General features: G+C 44.1%; 1 protein-coding gene across 12 annotated transcripts in view; it reads right to left on the bottom strand.

Annotated features, from left to right (window-relative positions):
• The window catches only part of LOC121592988 (RNA-binding protein Musashi homolog Rbp6), a 621,310-nt gene that overhangs the window by 335,890 nt on the left and 259,319 nt on the right, over positions 1-26,101 (bottom strand). For 11 of the 12 annotated variants that reach the window (XM_041914978.1, XM_041914980.1, XM_041914982.1 and 8 more), the window contains 3 exons: positions 25,170-25,223; positions 24,474-24,558; positions 19,760-19,801 (listed from right to left, as the gene is read on the bottom strand). In XM_041914978.1, coding sequence (XP_041770912.1) covers positions 19,760-19,801; positions 24,474-24,558; positions 25,170-25,223 — 181 coding nt within the window. The remainder of the gene's footprint in view (positions 1-19,759; positions 19,802-24,473; positions 24,559-25,169; positions 25,224-26,101) is intronic. The other variant, XM_041914976.1, reaches the window with a different exon arrangement.

The raw sequence follows: 26,101 nt of genomic DNA, 5'->3' as shown, positions 1-26,101 counted from the left end.
CACTACACGTGACACAACCGCTCGGACGTGTGTTTTAATGTTCTCGCGATTTATAACTATGCCTAGTGCATCACAACACGCACCCCAAACCTTCCGGAAAGCAGGCCATTCGAAACAACTATAGGGGAGGTTGTTGACTGTGACTAGATCAACGCTAGCATGAAACATAGTTTCGTGGTCGATCGCAACATATCTTTTAGCGACCACTTTTTTGCGCTTGGGGGGCTCGTTTTCTTTGTCGAAAAACCCATGAAGCCGAGCCAGCTCTTCGTGGCATAGCCGGAAATGGCGTATGAAGTTGCCTCCTTCATAACGCGCCTGCTCATACTGGCAGCCATTTTGTGGATCGATGTTGCACACAAGTCGATCTTCAACCTTCTTCAATAACTTCCAAGCAGTAGACGCATACGTTTTCCGCTTCGCATACGTTTTCCGCTTCGGCTGTCCACTACCACTTCCCGAGGCTTCCATTTTGTTTTTGTTTTTTTTTTTAATTTAGAGTAAAATTTGGCACGCAATAACGGACTTCCAATCCACTTGAATGATAACAGCGAAGTGTTCGACTACATCAAAAGGATGCTACCGTTTCAACGATGGGACAGAATTAAAATCTACTCGTCAAAATTTCGATTTAATTAATGTCAAATTTATATTTTTTGTAAATTTCAACTTTTGTATAAACTGGATCATATTATTTCGTTATTGTAAAAACCAACAGTTAATACAATCACAGGCATATATAATGTATCAAATTGTGTAGATAAAATGCTATTGAACAATAATAAATTTTGACGAAATAATCCAAACTATTCCATAGTGATGTCTTTCCGTTACCGTTCAAAAAGACATAGGGCGGCAGCGTCGCGCGTGACAGAAAGTAGCCCAATTTTGCAAACACTACTTGCCTAGCGCAATAATTCTGCTGCACCAAATAGAATCAAATTATCCAGTTTGTTCCAGCCAGATTAATGCCAAACTAAAAGAAAAATAAAATTGAGCACAATTCAACTTGTTTTTTATGTTTTTTTTTAAACAAAAAACAAGCAGGTTGACTGGGTAAACTGAGCTACTTTGATCTACTCGGTGTCAAATTTATCAATGCAATTCACCAAAAACGTGAGCGAAATTGTCGCAAAAAACGTTGTCGCTTTAAGTCTATTTAAACGGTTACGGGTTTCAATCATAATATGCCATTCTATTAAGTCACTAATATTAAGATGTGTCGTACAAATTTGGAAATTAAAAAACAGGCTATGAGCAGCCTGGTCTCCATACACCTTGGGCTTGGAGAACGATTGTTGTTGATGTGTGTTTAATATTTACATTTCAAGAGGCATAGCAAGCGGAAAACGGTTTGGTTTGTTATTCGAAGCTAGGAGATAAAATTGCAAACGGTTCGTGTTTCATACCATTTAACATATCAGCAAGTCGAAGCACACGTAGCATGGGATCGAAGTAACGGCTTCATATTTTGGAACCATGCACCAGCGTTGGATGCTGGTGTCATACTTAGCACTCATACTTAATTCATGGTAAGTTTTGCTTCTTTCTTTCACTCGGTTGATTGATAAACATTATTATTTGCTATTTTTAGGAACGGTTTATAATGTAATAAGCTCGCGTGAAGTTTTTCCAGCTTAGTTAGATTGCGTTTCAACAGCTTCTACCGTGTGATGTAGCTGTTTCTCCGAGTGTTGCCGGTTTCAAAGGATACCCGCTCGCTGTCGGTTACTAACCAACGCTGGATGTATACAGGAGTGCATTGCCACGATTACGACGGTGCAGGCCATTTGACGTGCCGGCTGATTCTCTGACCGATCCAGTTTTGACTACCACATTTGCTCGCTTTGATGTCACCATGCTGTTGCATGCCATCGCCGAGATAAGCATCTACTTGGCTGTGAATCCACTGGATTCGATATCGCGTATAATGAACCCAAAACATCACCGACGCTGAGCATTATAACATTTACCGTGGCGTGCAGCGGATCCTGTAGAACTACAGGACGCTCCAGGAAATAATTCCCATCCTGACAATGAATGAGCTGTTCGTAGTGTTGCACATAGTGCATTGTGCTAGCACTTTTCGCACAGTTTGGTCTACGAGAACGGTGCGCTTTTTGTGCTCTTAACATGCTATGCGCTTTGAGTTTTTGAGCCCTGTCCGCTCTTTGAGCACTTGAGGTTTGGTCTCCATTTTTTCCGCACAGTCGCGTACTTTAAGCGCTGTGTTGTAATGCGCGCATAATATGATGTGCTGTGCGCATGATGCGCCGTTTCCAGCGTTTCGAATTACAGGCGTTTCAGGTCACAGAAGTGTTCACGGGCTATGCCGGCAAGCTGGTGAACAAAGAGAACATTATCAAGGTTTACACCATGCTCATGAACGGCAAACTCGACCAACTGACGGAGATTGCCTTTTGGTCATGGTCGGTACGATCGAGAATTTTGGCAAAACGAAGTAAAGCGTCTGGCCAAGGAACCGGCCTAAGAATCCGGTCGACTCAAAAAGATAAAGTAGGCAGTTTTCCAGTAGTTGCGTCGGCGTTCGAATTCGGTTAGAAAACGATCAAGCAGAGCTCCTCGGATGTGAACTCACTTCAGCGGCACCTCCTCATTCACTGTGCTGTTAGTGTAATAATTTTAATCGAATCGATGATATTCTTAGCATACGAGGCGTGTAATTTGTTAGTTTCTCCATAGTGCAAATATAAAAAGATGTTTTGTAGATGGATGAAAAGGTAGATAGTTTTTGTTTTACATCCTGGTTTTATTATTTTCAAATCCGAAAGCACTAACTCTAGACAAAGCCACCAAATTCCTGCACCTTTCATAATCCACCTTTGGCGCAATTGACACCGCGCACGGGTACGGATTTTCTAACGGGCACGGCATGCTGACACCTAGCGTCTATCCACTGCCACCAACAACAGCCCGTGTATCCGCCCCCGGAGATCATCATTAACATAGGATTCCCGTTACCATCGAACAGCGTAAAATTGGTCATCTTGACAAGAAACTTAGGTAATGTCCGCTAAAAGTCGTACTGACTCTTCCTTCCCTTCTTCCAAATCGCCTGAAATTCCAGTGCCGGCTGTTTGTGGGTCTAAGTGTTTTTCTAGAGTAATTAATAAATACATTATGAAGTGGTAATCTTTGCATGTGCACTGCTTACGAGAGTTCATACATAAACGTTTGGATCAGCAAAATGAGTCTGGCAATATATGTAGGATGCGGGATCATTTAACCAGCTAGCAGAACCGACTACTGCTTGTAATCATATGCACATGGTTAATAAAACACCACTCGCCCGCGCCACGTATATTCTAAGTCTATCGCGATAATAAGATACCAAAAAATCACGACAAACTGATTGACCAGGAGTTGTTTACCAAAATATCACCAATCAGATCAGACGTCACAACGACCATGTGCGTCTTACCTCTGATCATCGCACATGTGTACGTGAACCGAAATGAATTTCATTTCAATCACGAGTGCTCGTGATAGAACCCCTGACATTTCGAAATTGATCACAGACAAACAAAGTCACGTCAAAGTGACCGACCAAGAGGTGGTTGCTGCAATGTCACCAATCTGGTCACACGTCACAACGACTATGTTCATCTTGCGTCTGATCATCGCACTTGTGTACGTGAGCTGATTTGAGGTTCGTTTCAGTCATGAGCGTTGGTGAATGAAACAGTGATATTTGGCAGCACTGTACACAGCCAGCAATAGTCATGATTGTGCTTATGCGGGCAGTAAGCTAAGCTTGTCAGTCAGAGTATCGCGTTGGACTCAAGAATTCACATGTCGTGTTCAGCATGTCATGACGCACTTTTATTGACTATCAACAATGAACATCAAGTTATCACGGATATGTTGATTGTTTTCGTTGGTGAAAATCTCGTGATAGTCATGACATTTTGCAGCACTGGGCTGAACAATAAAACCCTACCCAAATAAACCGAGACAAACGTGCCAATCATGTCCCGAAACGAGGCGCCAATCGATGTGATTTGTTTGCAGCAACTATTTTTAGACTACTTCCGCTCAAGAATGCTGCAGCACCAGCTCACCCCACACGTACAGATACACTTTGTATCCCTGGCAAAAAAGGTACCGTCGTTCGAACAACTGCAACGCTACGATGTGCTACGAGGGCTATTTTATCAAATTTGAAAATTTAACCTCCCAACATCGAAGGATGCAATGCGGAGGGTGCGAGAACGTGTAAGTGGGATTGCATAACACACTCGCAGAAATCGATTGCCCAATGTCAAACGGCCTATCGCTTTGCCCTGTGCACACTACTAACCGACACGGCACACGTCCAGCATACTGATGCCGGGCGGAGTTGGCGGTGCTAGAGGGTGAATTCAACACCCATTGTACGCCGGTCGTACGGTCGTTTGGACCATTTTGCTCCACCCGGGAAATCGGATTGTAAGTTTTGAGGCAATTTCTTTCCTCGGACCAATATTTTCGACCATCGTCCGTTGAGATTGCCGCATCGAGCCTTTGCCGGCTCCGGCGGTGAGGTGAAGGTCACAATCGGAGATGATGGATGGTACACACACACCCGGTTCAGCCGAAAATACTTAGCTATGGTACTTGGCACCCATCAGGGTAAGTGCTGAATACGACCATCGATAGTCAATGAATTGTAAATTGTTTTCCACCGATTGGTTGGAGAAAAAAAAAACAACAACGAGAATTGCATCTAGTTGCGAGTGAAGCACATTCTCTGTGTGAACTGCACAAGGAACGAATGGTGATGCACTGGGTGGGATGAGCACGAAATTGAATGTGATATGGCCACCGCTGTCTTTCGCAGAGTAGAATTTGACAGGATGAAACCGGAACAGTCACGGTATTAGAATAAAAGGAGCATCTCGTAGAATGTTGGCTTTGGTTCTTCCCTGTACTGGACAGTGAAGATGTTAAAACGTATAATGTAAGATGAAACATGGTTCCACAGCGACATTGGGCAAAGTTGTAGGAATAACTCATTCGCAAAGGATTCTTGCTCATCAAGAATTCAAATCAAACAGGGAATGGCTTGGGCGCAAAGAAGATTTCTTGCAACCAAGATTTTTGCGACCAAGAATGTTGCGACCAAGATTTTTGTGACCAAGATTTTTGCGACCAAGAATTTTGCAAACAAGATTTTTACGACCAAGAATTTTGAGACCAAGAAATTTGTGACCAAGAGTTTTGCGAACAAGAATTTTGCGACCAAGAATTTTGTGACCAAGACTTTGTCGACCAAGATTTTTGCGACCAAGAATTTTGCGACCAAGAATTTTGCGACCAGGATTTTTGCGACCAAGATTTTTGCGACGAAGCTTTTGCGACCAAGAATTTTGCGACCAAGACTTTTGCGACCAAAATTTATGCGACCAAGAATTTTGCGACCAGGAAATTTGCGATTAGCATTTTTGCGACCAAGAATTTTACCACCAAGATTTTGACAACCTAGAATTTTGCGAAAAAAAGAGTTTTGTGTAACAAGAATAATTTTTTAACATATTAATTTACTACGTGACGAAACTTATAGTCGCTTCTTCTAACAGCTTTTAAATACTTAATATTTTTTTAACTTAACAAGTACTAAATTTGTAGCACTTAACGCAACTAATAAATATTCGATCCATCTTACTACAACCAAGTTTTCAAAGCAACTAATTAATAAATACCAAAGTAAGAACCTAAAAGCGTACCTCCGCATGAAGAGCATGTGCAAAGGATCTCTTTTTCAAATACTATGACGGGGTATCCCGATCATTGTTGTATGTGCGCCCACATTTGGCATTTGTTCACACGATTCTAAGCACCGTGGTACTGAAGCATCACTACCAGTCCATTCCAGCGACTAAAATCCATCCTATTGGAAGCCTTCGGCCAACTAGCGCTTGGCCCGCTATGCTATTGGTCGTCCCTGGCGCGCTTTGATGCCTCGTTTTTATTTGCCTGAGACAACGAGCATCATACGGGCTCAGTTTTCTCACTGTACCGCGATCGTATGGTTGAAACATTCATGGGCAGGTGCTGTCGTACTTTTGTCTACCACTTGCCGGAAAGCCTCCACACCAAACATCGACCGAACGAGCATGTTGTGTTTGAAACTCATCTTCGCCGCACACGCCAGCGACGTTTCGGTGTAATAGAGAGCGAAACACAAAACAAAACAAAAAAAACGGATGTAGTTATTATTGTTTACCAACAGCGCTTGTTCGTAAATCAATCAAGGCAATCTTTTTGATATATTAACAAAATAAACTACAGCTTCTTCTGGTTGTGGTGGTAACAGAGCACTGAGTGTTGTGTGTTTTTCACCAGAATGTTTATGATGTATTGTGCAGTGGTGTACACAGTCAACCGCAGACTAAATTGCAATGGTACGGTGGATCGTAAAATGACAAATGGCGTGATTCAGGAATCATTTTTTGACCGAAGTGTTGGGTTCTGATTTGTAAACAAAAAAAAAAAAACAAAACAATCATTTTGTTATTAAATTGAAAAATGCGAGGCTTTGCTAGCCAGAGGCCAAGATTAAATTCATCGTAGAGCGGATCAATTTTGTAATAAAAACTTATCACAAACTTCAAATCTTCTCAAAGTTTAATAAAGTACTTTCCGTAATGCTTCTTACTTCACATAATTTGCTCATCTAATTTGCTCGATGAGAAGTTGTTTATCTCACGCTTGCCACTGTGCCATTCTCCCTACACACCGGCACACAGCGGAAGCAGTCTAGGACCCACTTAAACCATTACCAAAATACAACCGAGCTCCTATTCCACGTCTCCCAAAAATCTCTCATCTCATCCAACTCCTGCTAAAGACGTGGCTCTCGATAAACGAGCACGAACCAAACCGACAAACAAACGGAAATAGACAGCAACGAAAAAAAACGACACATGGCTAGAATCACATCTTGCTCACCACCATCCGGCGCCTGTGTTTTGCCGGCCAAGGTTTCATTTCAATATGATTAATTGCATTTATATTACTATTGCTGTTTCTTCCACCGAGCCCCGGTTATATCCGGCCCAGTCACGTTGTCGCTTGAGATGGGGCGAGCATTGCTCATCGATGATATCGTTTGCTGCGGAGCGGGCAGCCCGCCGCTTCCTCTCGAGCGGCGGCTACTGGAAGGAAATGTTTCGCTCGAAACGATAGCCCCCCCACCCGATACGAAACAGTATCTCTTTATGTGAAAACGAAGCACAAACTAAGGAGGGAGTGGGAAAACTTTTCCATATCCGCCCAAACATGCCCACTGCTGCTGCAGCAATAGCCCCTGGACTAACTGGCAGGAAAATGGTCATACAGTAAACGGCCACCAGCTCAGCACGCTCCAGCCACTTGCAGGAAGTGACGTGGCGCACGGCGCTGCCCCAAGACACGGAGGAACAGTCTTCTGGCGTCCGGCACGCTGCTTTCGCCGTTTCAGGGGCGAGCGAACGAGAGCGCGCCCTCGGAATGAAACTGAAGGAAAACGACTCTTTTATGAACAACATTATTCAGATTATTGTTCGTAATGAGATTTTAATAAGTTATGCGATATCGTCCTTCTGCAGCTCATAAAACCCGTCCCCCGTCGCCTGCCATCACGCGGTTGCAAACGGGAAAATTTTCCCGCCCCCTCTACGAGTCAGCGGCAGCCTCAGATGCTTAGTGTAATTGAGCGCCTAGGTGACGTAAGTGGTGGTTCGTCCCAACGACCCCTTTTTGTGTGTCTTTGTTGGTGTGTTTGCGGGCTTTGCAAAAGCAGGAGGACGAGGAGGAGAAGGATGTGCTGCACCATTGTGCGGCGATTGGCTTCCCGTTCGATCAAGGGCCTGGGTAGGACCTCGGTGGTGGTAGTTGCACTGTCTGCAGTGTAGGGAATGCTGCTTAAGTGCTTGCTTGTTTATTTATTTGACAAATGAGCAAAGGTAATTATCCTTCGCGATACGCGTCCCATAGCGGTGAGGTGGGTGTGCGTGCGGTAAGTAAGTGTAAAGCTAATGGGAATAGTAAAAGCATTAAGACAAAAGCACGTGGTTTAAGCAAGCAGTCGGTTGGATGGCTCGTGCAAGTTTTCCTAACAGCTCAAATCACATTTAACCCGTGTTTTATTTTAGATTACTCTGAAAAACAATACATAGTTTGTTATATTTGTTGTTCAACTTGAATATGATCTATTGTCAATTATTTTTGTTAAAATTCATTTAAAACAATCTCCTTGAAGTATGCTAAACGACAATCAGAACAATATTTGGCTGGCTTTGCTTTGACCTATTTTTTTTATTTAAATGGTTACTTTATTATTTTACTAATTCAAACAATGAAAATTGTCCAAAATAATTATTTTACTACAGTAAAAAATATAATTCTGGACCATAAAGTTGATATAAGGGAGGAAACAGAAGTTTTGCTTATTTGAACAACGGGGATAGAAATCAAACAAAAAGAGCATGAATACAAAATTTTTTTTCTATTATTTGTACAGTTACTGGTAAGAAAAACAATCTTGCTAGGCAGAACCCGGAGATAATAATGGATACGGTGGAGTGCACTCACGACTCCGATCCAACTCCGGCTATGGTTGATCTGATTCCTACTCCAAAAATTCGGGAGTCGGAGTAGGAGATGCAATATCCGACCACTAAAACATGGCCCAGATTTTGGTCGACTTCAGACGACTACGACCGACTTCTGAAGGCTCGGGTTGACTCTGACTACAGGAGACTCCGAGCGATTCCGGAAATATTAAAGATTATAATTCTAGTACCATCGCTTCAAACAATATGTAAGCAGATACGTAATATTCTTTATCATTTCTCTTATCTTCACATGGTAAAATATCTTCTTATCTTCTTTGGCACAACAACCGCTGTCGATCAAGGCCTGCCAGTACCCACTAATGAAGTGAGCTTGGCTTTCAGTGACTTATTGTTACCATAGCAGGATAGTCAGTCCTACGTATGGGGGCACGGTCTATTCGGGACTTGAACCCATGACGGGCATGTTGTTACGTCGTACGAGTTGAATAAAATATAGAAATCTTTAAAAATCACGATGACTTTATTGTTTTTATCGATGTTCTATGCAAAGTGAGTATTTAGAATTAAAGGCTTTAATGCATGACAGATATTACTGTAATATTCTGTTCGGTTCAAACAACACGCACACTTTTTATCAATAATTTAACCATTTAACGTTATCCCGTTGACCAATACACATGCAGAAAAATAGTATTACTCCGTACTGTACTAGTGCTCGCAAAAACATGACGCACTCATGTTGCAGCCCAGGCACACCCTGCGCCATGTAAAACTCGGTACCACCTAAGCCCTTTCAGGAAAAAAAAACGAAAATGTTGCCGTTGTGTGACACTACGGGGACGAGCTCTTTGCTCGCAATTTTCAAACCCAACCAGGCCATCAGCCTTTCACAACCCTCACAGCCTGAGTTTGGTTTTGTCTTACAACCATGTTTTTAAGCTTCGCCCGGTACACCTAAATCGTTCTACCAACGGGCCTGCAAAACCCCCCCATTCTCCCTGGAGAGCCGTGAAAAATTGGTAAAGTGACACGTTAAAATGCTGAATCGAACTGTTACTACCGCCACAACGTTTCCATTCTTCCCAGCCTCCCCCACTCTGCCGCTGGCTGCTAGCGAGCAACGGGGCAAGGCATAGTTGGCAACATGTTTTTCCATCGCGCCCTGCATTCCACAATCCTTTGCCGAACCGAAACGGCCCCTTTTCCAAACTCATCGGACCGAATGCATCGGTGTTTCCTCCCCCCACCGGAGCCGTCGTGCGCACACGATCTCCAGTTTTGAAACCCCGCCCAACCCCCCCCCCCCCCTTCTACCACACGCCGGGCAACTAATTCTACGGCTCTACAGCGTTGCATGTGTGTGCGCTTGGTGTATCCTCGGTTTCAGATCGGGAGGGCGCGCGCGCGCCTGTTAGGGAGTTGGTGTGCGGCGACACATAATTTGTCCAATAACAGACAGTTTGTACAAGTAACATGTTTAGTCTAGTGACATGATGGAATTAAAATTGATTCTCCAGTTTCCACGCGGCGAGGGGACGGTTGGACTACCACACCCAAGAGATGCTCTCTTGTGTTGGTTTTCGGCTCTCGAGCGCCGGTATGTGGTGCATGAGTACGTGCTTTTCAGGCTTTTGGAACCGGCTCTCCTCCGACGCCTTCCTTCACAGGCGCTTTCATTCATTTCCACCGACAATCGTTGGCAGCCAATGTACCATGAACGGTGTGGTGTACCTGAAGAATACTGAAGCTATTCTAAAACTCACACTCTCACACACACACACACACACACACACACACACACACACACACACACACACACACACACACACACACACACACACACACACACACACACGTTTGTGTAGAGAAATAAATACGTAAAACTGCAGCTTCATTTTCCACAACACACACACAATGCACACGGCTCGATGAACTGTTCGGCTGCGGCTGGCGAGTGTGTTATCTTTATTTAATCTGCCCTACACATCCGTATGCTGAATTCTAGACCACTCGGCACTAGTAATGCCGTTGCGCTGTGTGCTTGTTTAGTGAAGACACATTTTTGTCCCAGCCTAATCGAGATCTCCGAACCTGATGGTGTGTGTTAAATTGAAAGCCTAAAATTAAATTCTCTGTCGTTCAAATGCAAAGCCTGTCGCCTTAATGTACATCCATTTTCATCAGCATTTGGGCAAACAAAGGAATTGTTTTTGGGGCGAGTGAGGAAGACAGGCGTACCAACAATTTAACAAACAAAACTTTCGAGTACCCCTAGAACTTGCTCATACCTCACATGGATAGAGAGTCGTGTCTGATTCTTCGTGCCTGATGTGCTGGTCCACTCTCGATGGCTTATGGGATATTAATTAATTCAAGTGAATGTTTCCAGTCACAGCCAACTTCCTTTAAAATGAGTTGCCGAGGTAGCAATGCTTTGGAATCCTCTAAGAAATATCTGAAAAAGCCTGCCCATACTATTTCTGGGAAGTTCCCGCCCGAACACCCCTATAGAAGTCCGTTAATAACACTTCTCGGGGCCGATGTGTTGGGTTGTAAATTTAAGCTTCGAGGGTTGACAAGTGTACCTAAGCAAGAATTATACGGCTATCCTGTAATCGATCGTTTGCCTCTGCCTGCATGCTTCCAAGATGGTAACCTTCAAAAAAAGGGCTATCGGTTGCTAATTTCCTTACTCGTAATGGAGAGGTGTCTTGGAGTGCTAGTACCAGCTACTTCTAGCTATTGATTTAACACACACCACCACCACCGTCACCACACGTACGTAACTCAACGAGCACTTCCTAATCCAGAAATCGATGGTTCTACTCGATTCGATGTACCTAGCGAAATTAAAACCGGGGCCTGGGCAAGTTACATATACTTGGGCTTTTCCATACACGGTCACCTACCAGGCACACGAAGAGGTACACCACATCCGGTTGTGTACCTACTGCTCGGCGCGCGGCTAGTGTTACCCTATTCAGCAGGGTGGTAAAAGAGGAAGAAAGGACCGCACTACACACTCCAACGTAGCCTCCGCTCCGCAAGACACGGCTAAAGGGAGTAATGACGTTCGTGCCTTAGCCAAACAATCGAACAGATGCTGTACGGTGCCGTAGTTCCACTTCCTTGACTTCCTTTTCCTTGAGCCGCCCAAACAGCACGGGATTTGCTCTGCCGCCCCCGTCCAGGCTAGAAACAAACACTTTCCGCCTCGGCTTCTCGGGTGCCGGCTTCGTCGAGAGACGGCCGAGAGTGGTAAAGTAGCATAATTTGGTCTCACAGCCTAGCTCCTCTTCCGCCCAGGCAACTGGAGCAGTGCGGGCCGTTGGAAACATAAACTTTACCAGCCGCGCGCTCTCTTGCCCTGCTCTGCGGAACGTTTCGTCCTGCAAATGCCGCCGTAAACGTTAGGATGATTATAGGTGTATTGTTAATAAATTATCATATTATTTATTTTTAATGCTGCCTTGCCTGCCTACCGCGCGCGCGCTTCTCTCGGACTCGGGAGCAAGATACACACACACGTGCTCACGCCTGAGAAACGAAAACTAATAGCACTTTCATCATTGTCTTGGCGCTTGGGAACGGGTTCCGCCTAGGCATGGGAAACCTCGGAGATGGATAGTGCACCCGGCAGCCACACCACGAACCTTTTGGCACATCCGTTCCCGGTAAAGGGTAGTGCCACAGCTTTTCCCTCCCCACACATTGCGCACTCCGTGTAGGGCCCAGTGTCTCAACCCGTGCGCCTAACCTCGCTCACCCGTTCGGTGGTTTCAAGATCGAGGCGGCTTAGGCACACTCTGGGCAAGGTCCACCCTTCAGGCCCGGCAGACACTCCCAGCTCACACACGTATACGAAAAGGTGAAAGCCAATTCGCAGAAAAGAAACGTTCTGTGTTTTTCGAACCCGATCGGAAAGGGTATTCGGGGCCACGAGCGCGGTCCTGTTTCGTTTCTGGGGTGGCAGCAAAGCACACACAAAACCAATAAGAGCGATATGATAAATGGAATTAGCATCCACAGCACAATCCACAGCCGATGGGCGCGGAAAGGAATGGGGGCTGTACGTTCGAAGAAAGAGTGGTAGAGGTGGAGGGGGAAGAGGGGAAACAAAACATATTTGCATTAATATTTCAACATGGGCCACTATTACTCATCTGCCTTCTCAATACATGGTAAACGGACAGTGCACAAGGACGTCTCCTGTACCTTGGGAGATGTTCTGTGGGATCTTTCTCGATGAAAGCGACGCCTCGCGATAGAATCAATTGTAGGAAGGATGTATTTTTTCTACAGCTTATGTGATTCTTTTTAATAAATCCGTAAATTCATGTAATTGATTAAGTATGAAGAGCATCTCAAGCCTGTGAGGCATAATCTTGAGGATAAGATGACACATCTGAAGTAATCTAATACAATGCTTAAATCAGCACCACTTTTCTGAACCAAATTTACCTCGCATGTCAAACATGTGAACACAAAACAACGCAAAAAAAAATCCTCCCATTTTACTATGCTGCTCAGCGAAACCTTCACGTAGTTGGCCCACATTGTGCAAAACCCACTCGACACTAACAAGCATCCTCTTACACTAGAGCGCGCGGATTGCATGGCGTCGGGCAAAACCTACCCTCAAACTCAAAACGATGGAAAATTATTAATCAATTGATATTTTCCTGCTCCAACCCGAAGCTCCCACCGAGCTTAGTGGACCCTTTTTGGCATCATTCGCAGGGTGAACACGATGGATGGGTGTGGTAACACAGCCAGCAGCTTCTTGCGGCTCAGCTTTTTCCCGCTAACATGACAGTTCTGCATGGCCACCAATTTTCTCGACCTCAATAAGCTGCCGCTGTTTTGTGCCCGTGATCGGGTTGGGCTCGTGCTGTACCGGGCAGCTTCTTTTGCCCGGTTTTGTTTGTTTCCAGTGTTTTTTTCACCCCCTTCGCCTTGGCCGCATTCCCAGGAGAACAGAAAGTTGCTTGCTGAGCCAAGGAAGTGGGATGACAAAAAAAAACAGGACGACCATACAACATACCACTTGAGCAGAGTGTTTCTGTTTCTGACAGGAAAGGAATCTTCTCCATTCCTTTTTTGTTGTTGCTTCACGCTGCAGCGTAACACGAGAACAGCGATGCTTCGCTTTCGCTTGGGCCGCGATGTAGGGGGAGAGAGGCAAAAATGGTTAATAAATTGTTACCAATAACCGTAACCGGAGGGGGGGGGGGGGGCGTGAGTTTTCCACCGATACGAGCAGCAAAGATACCGGAACCATCCCGGTTAGCATCTTCAGCCCGTCAGTTGTGGCCTGCTTTTGGCCCCCACTCTCTCTCTCTTACTCTCATATGCCTAGCCCCATCACATCTAGGGCAACACACACACTCCCAATCGTTGTTGCCGCCGTGATAAGCCTAACCCGATACTGATCGGGACGAGAGTGCCGGCAGAGGCATGGATCATCCCTTGCGGGCATCGAGAGAACTGTTGGAAAACAATTGCGGATTGGTCGATGTTTCGGAATGATATATTATCCTTCGATTTTCGTCTGGTTGTGGTGTGGTGCCACCCGGCTTCGGTGGTAGGCGTTCGTGTACTAGGTACGGGTTGACGGTCTCATGTGCACGTCTTAGTGATGTTTGGTATTTCTTTTTTCTTCCTTCTGCTCATCCTTCTTCTTCAACTTTCGTTTGTGCTTTGAGAGCATCGAGAGAATAATTCTTGGCCGACGTATTCTTGCCGGATATAGCATAACGTTTCCAGGTGGCTGATCTTCACAAATGTCTGTTTGATTCGATTCTTCACATTTGTTTCTTCCAGGGAAAACCACTCGAACAGCAAAGTTGTCCCATATCAATGCTGTTAGCTTGATTGAAGGATCTTTTTTTATTTCATTTCGAAAAGGTACTCACAGTGTCATTACTATTTTCAAGTGTTTATGGACGGTTGTAACAACAAAAAACTCGACCCATACCCGGACTAACAAAGCAGGACACAGTAGGCTTCAAGCTTATTAGATGGTAGTAGGCTTGCTAGAACCATACAGTCTCACCCTTTCAATGGGCAGATCTCATCATTATAGCACTCGGTTAGCTACGGAAAGGTTGCTAGTTAGCGGTTAGTCCCGCGACACGACACCGGGGGAATAATGGACAGTTGTCATTTGCGATGCACGATGAGTGATCGACGACCTGGCAACTCTCGTAACGCTGTACCGGACGAGGGTGACATTAATTAAAGCAGCTAGCACCGGGGGAAGCCATAGATCGAGCCGAGTCTATAGATAACGAAGTTCCGTGTGGATTGCGGATGCTTTCTTCTGGACGCTACTTTTTCTTCTCAACACCTCCTCGATTTGATGAATGATAAGAGCGAAGGATACGAACGGAAATAATATAGAGCAAAAAAAAAAAAAAGATTGACACGTGCACCACTCGATGACTTTCATAATGTGAGCCGCGGTGGTATTACGGCGAACGAAAAAAAAAAAAAGATATCATAAGACAGTGGTGCGTGCACGATATTTCTGGTTGCGGGAGTGGTGAAAACATTCTCCCTTTTGCCGCCATTTTTCCTTCTACGCCCTGCACTCAACGCTTCAAGCATTATTTCTTGCCTCACATCACGCCAATTCTATAATCTGGGGAGGGCGGCGCAAAACCTCAACCAGGAGCGAGCGAGAGCCAGAAAAAAAGCAAAAGTTAAAACATTAATTAATTTGTCAATCTTTATTACCGGTGCGCGCGGTAGTAATTAAAATTAATGACCAGCTTCATGCTAGAAGTTGCACAATGGGAAAGAGATAGTTTTTATTCCCGCTGCTTTCTTTCTCTGACTCGAGTGGGTAACGTGTGCTTGTATCTAAGTGTGTTTCTGTGTGTGCGTGTCTAACGCGTTGCCGACTTCCTCATCCAAAGGTAATTTGAGCAGCTTGGAAACAAAACAAAAGCAGCAACAACAAAAAATGACGAGGATTATATCATGGTGATGTCATGACAGTGACGAATTTTCGAGAACGGGTCAATTAAGCCATCGTAGATGGGTGGAAGAATTCACTTTCGTGGGGTCAGGGCAAACAAAAAAGCAATGTTCTGAGCTGATAAAGATGTTGACTCATTATTTGTCTTTTGGAACTTAGTATGAAGTTGAAAAAGAAATATTTTTCCTATCCCGAGTCCAGATTGGAACTTGGTTTGTTTGGGATGAGTTGGAATTACATTAAAAAACACATTACAATGTTGCTTCGAATAAATCAATGTCTTCTTAAACCAGTTTACTAGGGAAACCTTTCTCGAACGAAAAGTAACCACATCTGGACATAATAAGTAAGATCAAAGAACCAATTCTTATTTGCTTTAGATTGTTATGAGACAACCGATGTTTGATATTCAATATCGGGCGAAATTCCTACCCACCCAATATGTGTTTCTCTAGCACATCATCCAACAATAAAGGTTAAAGTCGATAACTTTAACTCTCCTTTTGCACTTAAAAACAATATCATACTGCTGGTAACGGCTTTCTTCTTGTATGCTGTTACAAAGTGAAACATGCTCAATCAAACCACACCCCGTTAGCCCCTCTGCCACTTCGTGATACTAGTGCTGCCGTGCATCACATATGCACAGACACACAGATACACCAATTATATTGCAATTCAATAATGTGCGCTAAATTAAGCAACGATTTCCCAATTGCCTGTTCAGTTTCGCACAAGCAGATCCGTTTCCGTATCCGAGTATCGAGAAACTTAATTTCACATGCATCCACCCTCGAACACGCACACACACACGACCCTAGCCCAGTGTGCAGAGCCGAGGGGAGACGGTAGTGTATATTCCATTTGCATCGATGTGCTTCCAATGTGCACCAACCATTCACGCTGGAAGTGATACTTCTTCATCTAGAGAGCTCAACCATTTGCTCACGAAACACCCGAGACCCGAGACAACCCAACACGACCCAAACTCTTGCCAGCACCAGCCAGGGGAAAGTGGTGGGTGAGATCGAAATCTTTACTCATCTATTTTCGTTCCACACAACTCCTCCCTTTGTCTTCCCATTGCACCGTACCGTATGAACCACTCTCACCAAGCGTGCTCCATCTATCCCGATGGTCGTACTCGATACCAGCATCGAAACGCAAATTCATTGAATTAGATAAATTTATTCATACTTGAAAACATTCGAAAAGAAAGAAAAACCATTCGTTTCTCCATTCCTCTTTCCTCTTTCCCTACCTCTGCCGCCTCCTGACAAAATGGAAGGGACAACAAAAAACCTTGGGTGCCGATAAACTCCCGGTTCCGATTTGCCGTCGGTGTGTTACTGTTTGATCACGAGCGTGGGTAAGGGGCAAACACCCGGAAAGGTTTTGAGAGCCGCGCCATGATAGCGGATCAAACCCGACCACCGAGAATGAACCACCGGTATGTGGCAAGCGTCGGAGTGTGTGTATCTGCGGAAGATGATGCTGCTTCCCCGAGGGCACCCCGCAGGACCCCGGGCAAACTTCCGACAAAGCGTCGGGCTCGGTTCGGTTTTTGGAGCAATGATTTATGATGGCAGAGATCAGAAGTTCGGGAGGTGTGCTTTCTCCAACCACACGCCGTTACCCCCACACTGCCACCACTACCGGCAGCATTTGGGACGCAAGTTCCAGGGCAGGATGATTCTTCGATCGATCAATCGAGGAAGGAATTCAAATCGCGGGCAAGTAGCGCTCAGTAAGCGGGTCTGCTCAAACAGTTCAGGAGGTTTAGCCTCGTACCGGGTGTGTGTGTGTGCGAGCACGCTAACAGAGCATTGCTTGAGTTTGCATTTATGCTGAGAGCTTCTGAGAAACGGTTCAGACTGCCTGGCACCCTGTCACAGGTGTAAATACGGGAAGATTGAGGGTGCGAATTGCACGCGTGGCGCAAACGACGAACGACCGATTGCGAAAAGAGTAAGCGTCGATTATTCTAGATTTAGGCACGTGCTCAAAGCTTCGTTTGATCGCGCAACCCCTCTTTTGAGCTGACACTGTCGTCAAAGATTCGTGAAACATCTTCACTGTTTAGACAAATCGATTGATGGGGGAGATTGCCGTTACAGCACCATCATTAAAAATTTCGTTCATAATCCGACCGTGCACCAAAAAATACCGCAAGGCTAAGTGAATTTACTTGACCCCAAACACAATTTCCTTACATCAATCTTTGGCACACTGAGTGGCACACACTTTTTACCAAGAACATGTCATACAACTAGCTTCGCTTGGCCACCCTTCTTACACGGCTTTACAACGTCCTGGGCAACGCTCCTTCCAGCCAAACTTTCTACACAACACTTCTGCCAAACATCATCCTAGAGTTGCTGCTTAACGCTCAAAGCACTTTGCTGCTCATTGCACGGAGTACGAAGAAAACGGTAAAGCAAACTCCCAAAAACCCATCAACCATCATCAAGGACGAAGGAGAGGGGAGGGGGGGAATGCAAGCTGTGTGTGCGTACAAATAACTACACTTTCAATACGCTTCAAACAAGTCCCTGCAGAGGGCAAAGGGCGTCCCCTATTGCTGCTGCTTTGTCGACATTTCTGACGACATCACCGACAAACCGTGTGCCAGGACAGCTTCCCCAAAATGCCCCCAAGCTCAGGCTAGATTGTTGATGAGAAGTACTCGTGTCGTCCATGGCGTCTCTCGCACTGTTTGCTTGATCGTTGCGCTGCTGGCGGGAGAGCGTCCTCATGAATACAGGCGCGCGGAGGAAATGTTTGCCTCTAGCACTGTACTTTGCTTCCCATGCACAGTGACATGCTGGGTGTTTTCTTTCATTTTTCCACAACTTATCCCGTGAAGAAAAAGAATGATCTAAAATCGAGTAGATTATGGAAAAAAGCGACATCGACAAGCAACGAAATGCAAGGCAAATTTGGAATGGGGAAGAAACAAATTTTCAAAGGCTATCCTCATATACCCGTAAGCGACGTCTTGTCTTCACACTCCTCCCCAGACTGGTCAGCTGTTGTTAGACTTTGCTGAGGAGGTAGAAAAAACATTGAAGATTCCGAAAAAAACGTCTCCTCCTCGAGTATGTAAAGTTGAAAGTCTTGTTCGAGAAGTTAACTTTTTCCTTAGAGTCCACGTCCCCAGATGATAGTGACACACTCATAGGCAGGTCGTTGAAGTTTTCCTGCTGCTGTCCCCATGCCATCATGTTCTTCCCTTTCCGCCAAATTGTAGAGAATTTCTAACCAACTGCTCGCTCTGGATTTCGATTGCTAGCCAATCTCGATGATGCAACCCCAATCAAGGCCCCGCGTTTCTGAGCAGGGGAAAAATGCAAAGTTTTGCCTTCCCTTTCGGTGTATGATGTATCTTACACGATTGGGACTAAACATTGCTAAAGCAAGTCGGTCAAAATATTTTCTTGTACGGCGAGACACACGGTGTAAGTGCTCGCGGCAAAAGGGAAACAACACAAGCCAAACCGATATATGGCATGATTGTCGGGGTGGGACAGATGGGAACTTTTTACCTTGGTAGTACGTTTGGCTAAAAACGGACGCGATTGTAACGAGACAAAGTTGAATGAGAGCAAGTGTTCGACATCCGAAGTGAGAAAGTGTCACTTTTCCCTGGATTTGGAGCGCGCAGATAAACTCCCCCATTGGCATGTGAATTACTGGGACGCAAAGCAGTAATAAGGTAAGCTGCATTGAAATGATGAGTAAACAATAATAGTATCTGAATCAGTTTGATACTTATTTTTTCAAAATCAATCATGTACAATATACACATTTTATATGATAAAATGAATGGTGAGTATCGGCCACTCATAAGGTCACTTAATCAAAAGGGTAAATAAAAACAGGTATCAACGGCTAAAGTTGAGGTGATAACCAAACTTGCATTACACCTTTGACTTGAAGTACCAAGATGGTGATATGAGTATCGAAAACGATTTTTTTAATCAATAGTAAAAAAAAAAAATCCATTGTCTGGCACAAAAGTGCATTCTCCGCTCGGCATAACTTATTCCTCGACTGTAAAATAATTTGTATACCGGTTTTAAAAAACCGCTCCGAATAGCATTATTATAGATAGATACAAACTCTCTCCTTTTCTGTGTATGTAACGTCCTGCTATATCTCTTTCTCTTTCGCGTACGACTTGCAGACGGTGAAAATGTTACACCATAGCTCCACTTACCTTTGGATGTGCCCTCCTTGGAAATGCTACTTTGGGATCGATCTGCAAAAGAAAGAAATGGAAACGAAAGCAGAGCGTTACGTATATATATTTGTATTCGTATCAACGGGAGCGAGATAACATTAACACAGCCGACGGACGCAGCCGGGCGAGGTGCGATCGTCCAAACATAAAGCACTGAATGGGAAGTGAAATCATTTAAATGAGCTGATTTTCATGCAAATGCACGAATATATTCTTCAACCCGGTCCGCCAGCCCGCCACGATTGCCTCCGGTCCGGGCCCGCCACGTTCGGTTCGGTTTACTTCTCTTTTAACTTTCTGCTAAGGGCTACGACGGGAAACTTCTTCACAATGTGGTTGTAAGCAGCGAGTTGTTAGAGGGCAAAGAATAAAGGATGGCCAAACCACAAGAGCTAGCGAAAACCCCCCTTGGTGTTCGCTATTCCGTGCGTGTGCATCTGATGGGAAAGTGATGAAATGAATAATATGTAAAAACGATAGTACGAAGCGCTGGGTTATTTTTTTCCCAAGGCCCTCATAGTGGAAGGATGGATGGACTTTTGCTTAATGAAACGTTTCACCGAGCGTGTGAGGTGAATTTTTGTGGGTGGATTTTTTTTCTTTCTTTATGACAGGGAAATAGATGAATATGTTAGACGGAAATTTTATCTTGCGAGGTTATGGTTGCCAATGGAGCGAGCTTTATTGGGGAAAATTTGTATACAACAAGGTAAACATTTCTTATTCATCGTTTGCCATAAAGTCTTGAGTCTTTCTGCCAGTAAGAAGACATCTTTCGATAGCTAATCCAACTGATAAATTCTTTACTATTTTGTGCTGTTGCATATTGTGCTCCTAGCGTACCCTCTCTACTGAAACAACGACTCAATCAACCTTTGGCATTATGCAGAGCTTCCACAACCGTACAATAAAAGAAGAATGAAAAAAAAACACGCTGCAACACTGGGAGGCAACCCACATGGAAAGGGTTTTAATGCCAGCTGCTTTCGGGCATACGGGCAAAAGAAATACACCATCTCTCGCCATTCGAAAACCCGCCGAAATCTATCGGGAACGTTCCAAACCCTTCACCACTGGCTTCGTTCGTAAAGCAAATCTTATAAATACTTCAAACAAAAACCACCTTACTGTTCGGAGGATTTCTCGGTCCGATTAAAAATGTATATCCGGTGAGCCGGTAAACGATTTACATACCAGAAAAAAGGCGGAAGAAAAACAAGAAGAAATTTACATATTCAAGAGGTGAAGAAATGTGTGGCCGTTGCCGTACGCAAACACTACTATTTCACCGTATCTATCGGTATCCCTTCGAATGTAAATTTCATCGAACGACCGTAGCATCGGGCATCGGAGAAAATATACGCGCCCGTGCACGTGCGTGTGTGTATATGTTTGGTGTTTTTTTTTTACTTTATTTCTTTTTGTATCTGGTACCTTCAACCTAAAGGGAAGACATCCATCAATCGTGCCAGAGAACCCGGCACCAGGCAGGTGATTGAAAGAACATAAAAAAGGTATAACATGTTCGGGGCGACCAAATATAGGCGACCAAACGACCGGGCTGTGGAGCGTATCTGGAATTTAACGATCACACGATTGATTAAAGAGTCAAAGGTAAGATATCTCAGCCAAACGTGTCGGGGAACCCAGAAGGCAAATTTGTCTCCAATTGTAAAGGTGTTGTGAGATATTTTTTTAACTTTTTTGTAAAGGATTTTGGCGAAAAAAAACATATCAGTACTTATCAGTGTCAAATTGCACAATTAGAGGGGGCCGATGTTCAACAAGATGTTGTAACAACTTCATGTTTTGACATGAAGTAAAACATAAAAAAACTGCTTCCTCATTCGATGATTTACCGATTCGAGTATTCCGGGGGAAAATACCTCAACAAGGGCTTTGTTTTTCCAGGAACATATAGAGAATTTATTAATGTACACAAGCATATGGATAACAATGTTTTGTTATGTTTATAAAATATTTCATAAATGAAAGGCTGAGAGTAAAATTTTCAAGGACTTGAACCAAAACTGATCTAAATTTGGTCCACACAAATGAAAATGTATAAAATATTGTGAACGCCTCGTTAAAATCCCTATAATTTATTTGTACATGACGTCATGCTGCTCTCGCTCACCTTTCACACCCTGGTGACACGTGCTAAAGAAGTCAGCAGTTTTTGTTATTTGTTGTTGCCTATGTTACGAATAATAAAAGCAAGATTTCTGAGCACACTTGGCTGAAGGTTTGCGTTCAGAATCAGCGTCAACCGTATGGAAGGAGGCGGGTGCGCTACTTACCCTACTTAACAAACGTAACGGACCGAACCCGTAGGTCTGTCAGCCCGAAACCAACCAAGCAGGAGCAAAACACCCGGAGAGTGAAATTAAAATGAATAATAAAAAATATGGTCCTCCCAGGAGATGATTTAACAAGAATTATGTTTGCTCGAGGACAGCACACGCCCCCACCCACCAGCGTGTCCGCCGGTTCGTGGGTGTAACCATCGAATTATACTCAGCTCCAGCGCGTCGGGTTTGCGAAGTACAAAGAGGGGTCGGTTGGTGGACCACACGCACTCACACAATTCACACGAACGCACACACACACAAATCGTAAGATAAACATGTGGGTGACATAACACGCTTCGCACCATTTACGAAATTCGCCACCATAGGTAGCCCCGGCTAAACAAGCAGGCAGGTCCTAAAAATGCTCCGCCAACCCATTCGTCGGACGGAACGCCGCCGGTCGCACGTTTATGATTGCCGGACCAAGCGGAGCCTATTTTCAACATAAAAAAAAAACTAAAAACGGACGAAAAATAGCAACAGTAGCACGAGCGAGGGAAAAAAATCGCACACAAAACAAAAGAATCGCTCCCACCAAGCGGGACTGCGGAGCGATTTCTTCCGTTCTCTAAACTCCGGACACATAATCCGAACCCGAGCGGTTAGAATATAAAAGGAGCCGTTTTGTTTTCCTGCCGCGGCACGGGTGGACACGGCCGCACATCTTCACCGCACAATGGCAAGCATATTTATTTTCCATCAGCCTGTTGTTCTCGGGATTTAGCAGCTTTAGCAGCAGCGCGTGCATGAAGTCACACAAACCGGTTCGGCTGGGGGTGGTCCAAAGGGCCGGGACTGGCTGGAACACAAAAGTCTCAAGATTAGTGGAGGATGCCTAAAAGCACCCTGTTGTCAACGGTCGCCAGTGTCGTCGCGAGCTGTCCCGTCGGCAAGGGAAGAAACCAACCAACCAAGACGGAACACCAGCAAAAAATGCCATTGATGGATAAAAGGCTGTGGAGCAATAAAACAAAAATCGCTGTCACACACGTGCTCACACGCACACACGTGCGCATCCGACACATAAACTGTAAACTGGGCACCGCAAATAAAGCAATCGTTAACGGCGGCATTCGGCCGTTATGGAGAGCAAGAGAGTGCTGCAAGGCCCTGGAAGGGCAATGATTCCGTGCGCATCCTTTTCCCTTCGTTGCGTTGCGGATTGTGTTATAGAAAGTCGACCGGCAGGAATAGAACGGTCAAACAATTTCACCGGGCAATGTCATCACTGCCATCACTTGTCGGTGGGTGGGATTTTGGAGGCAGGGTGACGAGCGGCGAATGTTTATGTTTCGCGCGGCCAGCACGCACATACTCACACATTCGCAGCATAATTTAAAGAAAATAAAATTTGATTGTTATTTCAGCGCTGCGATGCGGAAATGGGTTTATGGGCTGGAAGGATTTCCACCGCTTATGGTGATTGCGAGCGATTTTCTCGGACAGTTTATGGCACCGGATCGTGGTGGAAGGCGTGAAGGAGAGCAATGTTTGACTTTGGGAATTTGAGTTTGGGATAATTTGGACGTTTTGATGAGTGAATGAGTGAAATGAGTGTAAAGAATAGATAATTTTCCACATTTAGTGCTTCTTTAGTTTGATATTTTGTTCAATATGTACAAAATATGGAAATCTATAACCTTCAACAATTATAAAGAACCTCAGTAAATGGGATGAAACTCATACTTTAAAACATATAATTATTCAATACCATGGTTCTTTTATTCAATCGGCATTGAAAATTAAAGGGTCAATCAGAGATTTTATGTAATTGACTTACGTACTGTTGTACAGAATGCATAATTTATGATAGCTAAAGAGCCTCTAAAGTCTTCAACAGTTACAAAGAATCTCAGTAAATTGAATGTAACTAAAACTTTATAACAGATAATTATTCAATACAATCAATTCAACATAATCGGCATTATAAACCATAAGGACAATCATGGAAATTGTATAATTGTCTTAGGTACTGTTGTACTGTACACAAAATTTATGATAGCATAACAGCATTTGCTCTAAGATTCACAAATCACAACAGTGAATAGGATACGTTGCACGGAACGATTGTTTGATAGCGAATCTTTCGCTTTCCATCGCCAAAAAAAGATCCGCGAACGTTTTTGTGTTTCCATTCTGACGCGATTCTTTTGTGGATTCGAAAACGGCACTTTAGTGAACGTATACACATTAACACTTGTTTTTACCGTACGGAAATTACTACTTTTCAGCAGCTTTCAAGAAACATATAAACATATTTTAAGAAAAATGTTTTCAACACTTAAATTTAACCCCTTAAAATATACTTTTTTCATTGCAAATTTTGCAAATAGACTTACCTTTTTGCCATCTAATTCATGGGTACCATGTGCTAACACTTTGTCTACGCTGGCAGGATCGCCGAATGTGATGAAGCCGAAACCCCTGCAATGAGATTGAAAGCCCTATTAGTAGCGGCAGACTGGGAAAGACATTCTTTCGTCCCTTCTGCCATTTTAAAGCATCATTCAGCATGGGAGGTGAATCGATCCAACCAATTAACTAGGCGCAAGGTGTTAGGATGAGTTTAGGTAGTATTTTCTTGTTCTATCACAGAACCAAAAAAAAAACACGCTTACAATACATCTCTTCTGCCATCGTCTCTTTGTTTGCAGAAGCGTTTAATGCTGTGTTATGATGTTAGTAGTTATGCTGAATCGTTTTAACAAATATGGTCCTGCCCGTTTTACTTCTTTATACACAATCAATCAGTAGCCCGGCTCATCCGACTGACCTTCACAAACAAAAACAGGGGAGCTGTTAAGAGCAAATCGACAGTTTGTTAATCTTTTTTTCCTGGTGCATTTCAATTGCTTCATGGGCACTTTACAACTACGCTTGCTGCGCTCAGTTCCACTTGGGTTTGCCCAGTGGTATGAATACAGTACAGTACAGGAATCAGAAGCTACTACGGATGGGCAAGCTAACGGCACAGTACCACCTGCTGCTACCGCAGGGCGCGCCGCGATTCGTTACAGAGAATGTAGCACACCTACCTTGGTCGCGAATACAGAGGAGCCGAGGAATCAGCCAATCCCATCGCAGACGAGCTGAAAGAGAATGGTGTACTCGTTTCAAACTAGTTGCATGACCGCAAAAATGGTTATTGTTATTTGTTACAGTGTTGCTTTGAGGTATGGAAATATTGGTATTATTGAAGTAAAGAAAAAATGGAAATTCCATGGCAAAATTTAAAAACAAAATCCATAAGCAAACTAAGAAGAAGTATCAATTAGCGAAAGAAACAAAAAAAAAGATAAGGAACTACCCCCCAAAACAAACTAACAAATCACAAACCAAAGATCATACTGCTACTGAATTCGGCTAATGATTTTGGGCAATCGCTAAAGTAAACTAACCAACAGCTAACTAAACAAACCATGAAGCAATTTCACACTCAGCAGTAAAGAAAGAAAGCAAAGTACAAAGATGTAAAATACGAAGAAAAAAATACGCAAACAATGCAATGTATCTCGCATGTGCACGGGAACGATTTTTTCCTGCACATGATAACGATACGATGCTATGAGATGTGTTAGGCAGCAGCAAATATCTTAAATTATCGAAATGAATGGACCAACCATCACGTCCGGTCGAAGAATGAAGTAGACACATACACCCGCACACCCAAACACACGCACACACACACACACACACACACGTCTCTGAAGCAGGAAAGCATTAAATCAATTTAAAGTATCATGGATTAGATTTAAACTCCTGACAATATATCACACACCACGCGCCTCCATCGTCTTGAAAACCTCAACCCCTCACCGAGGGGTGGTTGTCTGTTTAAGCCCTCGCGGTATTTTCCACTCATTCTCTGCATGCGCTCTCTCTCTCTCTATTTCTCTCTCATCATCATCATCTTCCTGCACAAAGAAACCGCCCGTTTCCTTATCGCGTCATCCTGACAAAGTAGAAT

This window comes from Anopheles merus, chromosome 2L (genome assembly GCF_017562075.2).
Source record: "Anopheles merus strain MAF chromosome 2L, AmerM5.1, whole genome shotgun sequence".
Taxonomy (NCBI): Eukaryota; Metazoa; Arthropoda; class Insecta; order Diptera; family Culicidae; genus Anopheles; species Anopheles merus.
This window is presented reverse-complemented; position numbering and strand designations above follow the sequence as displayed.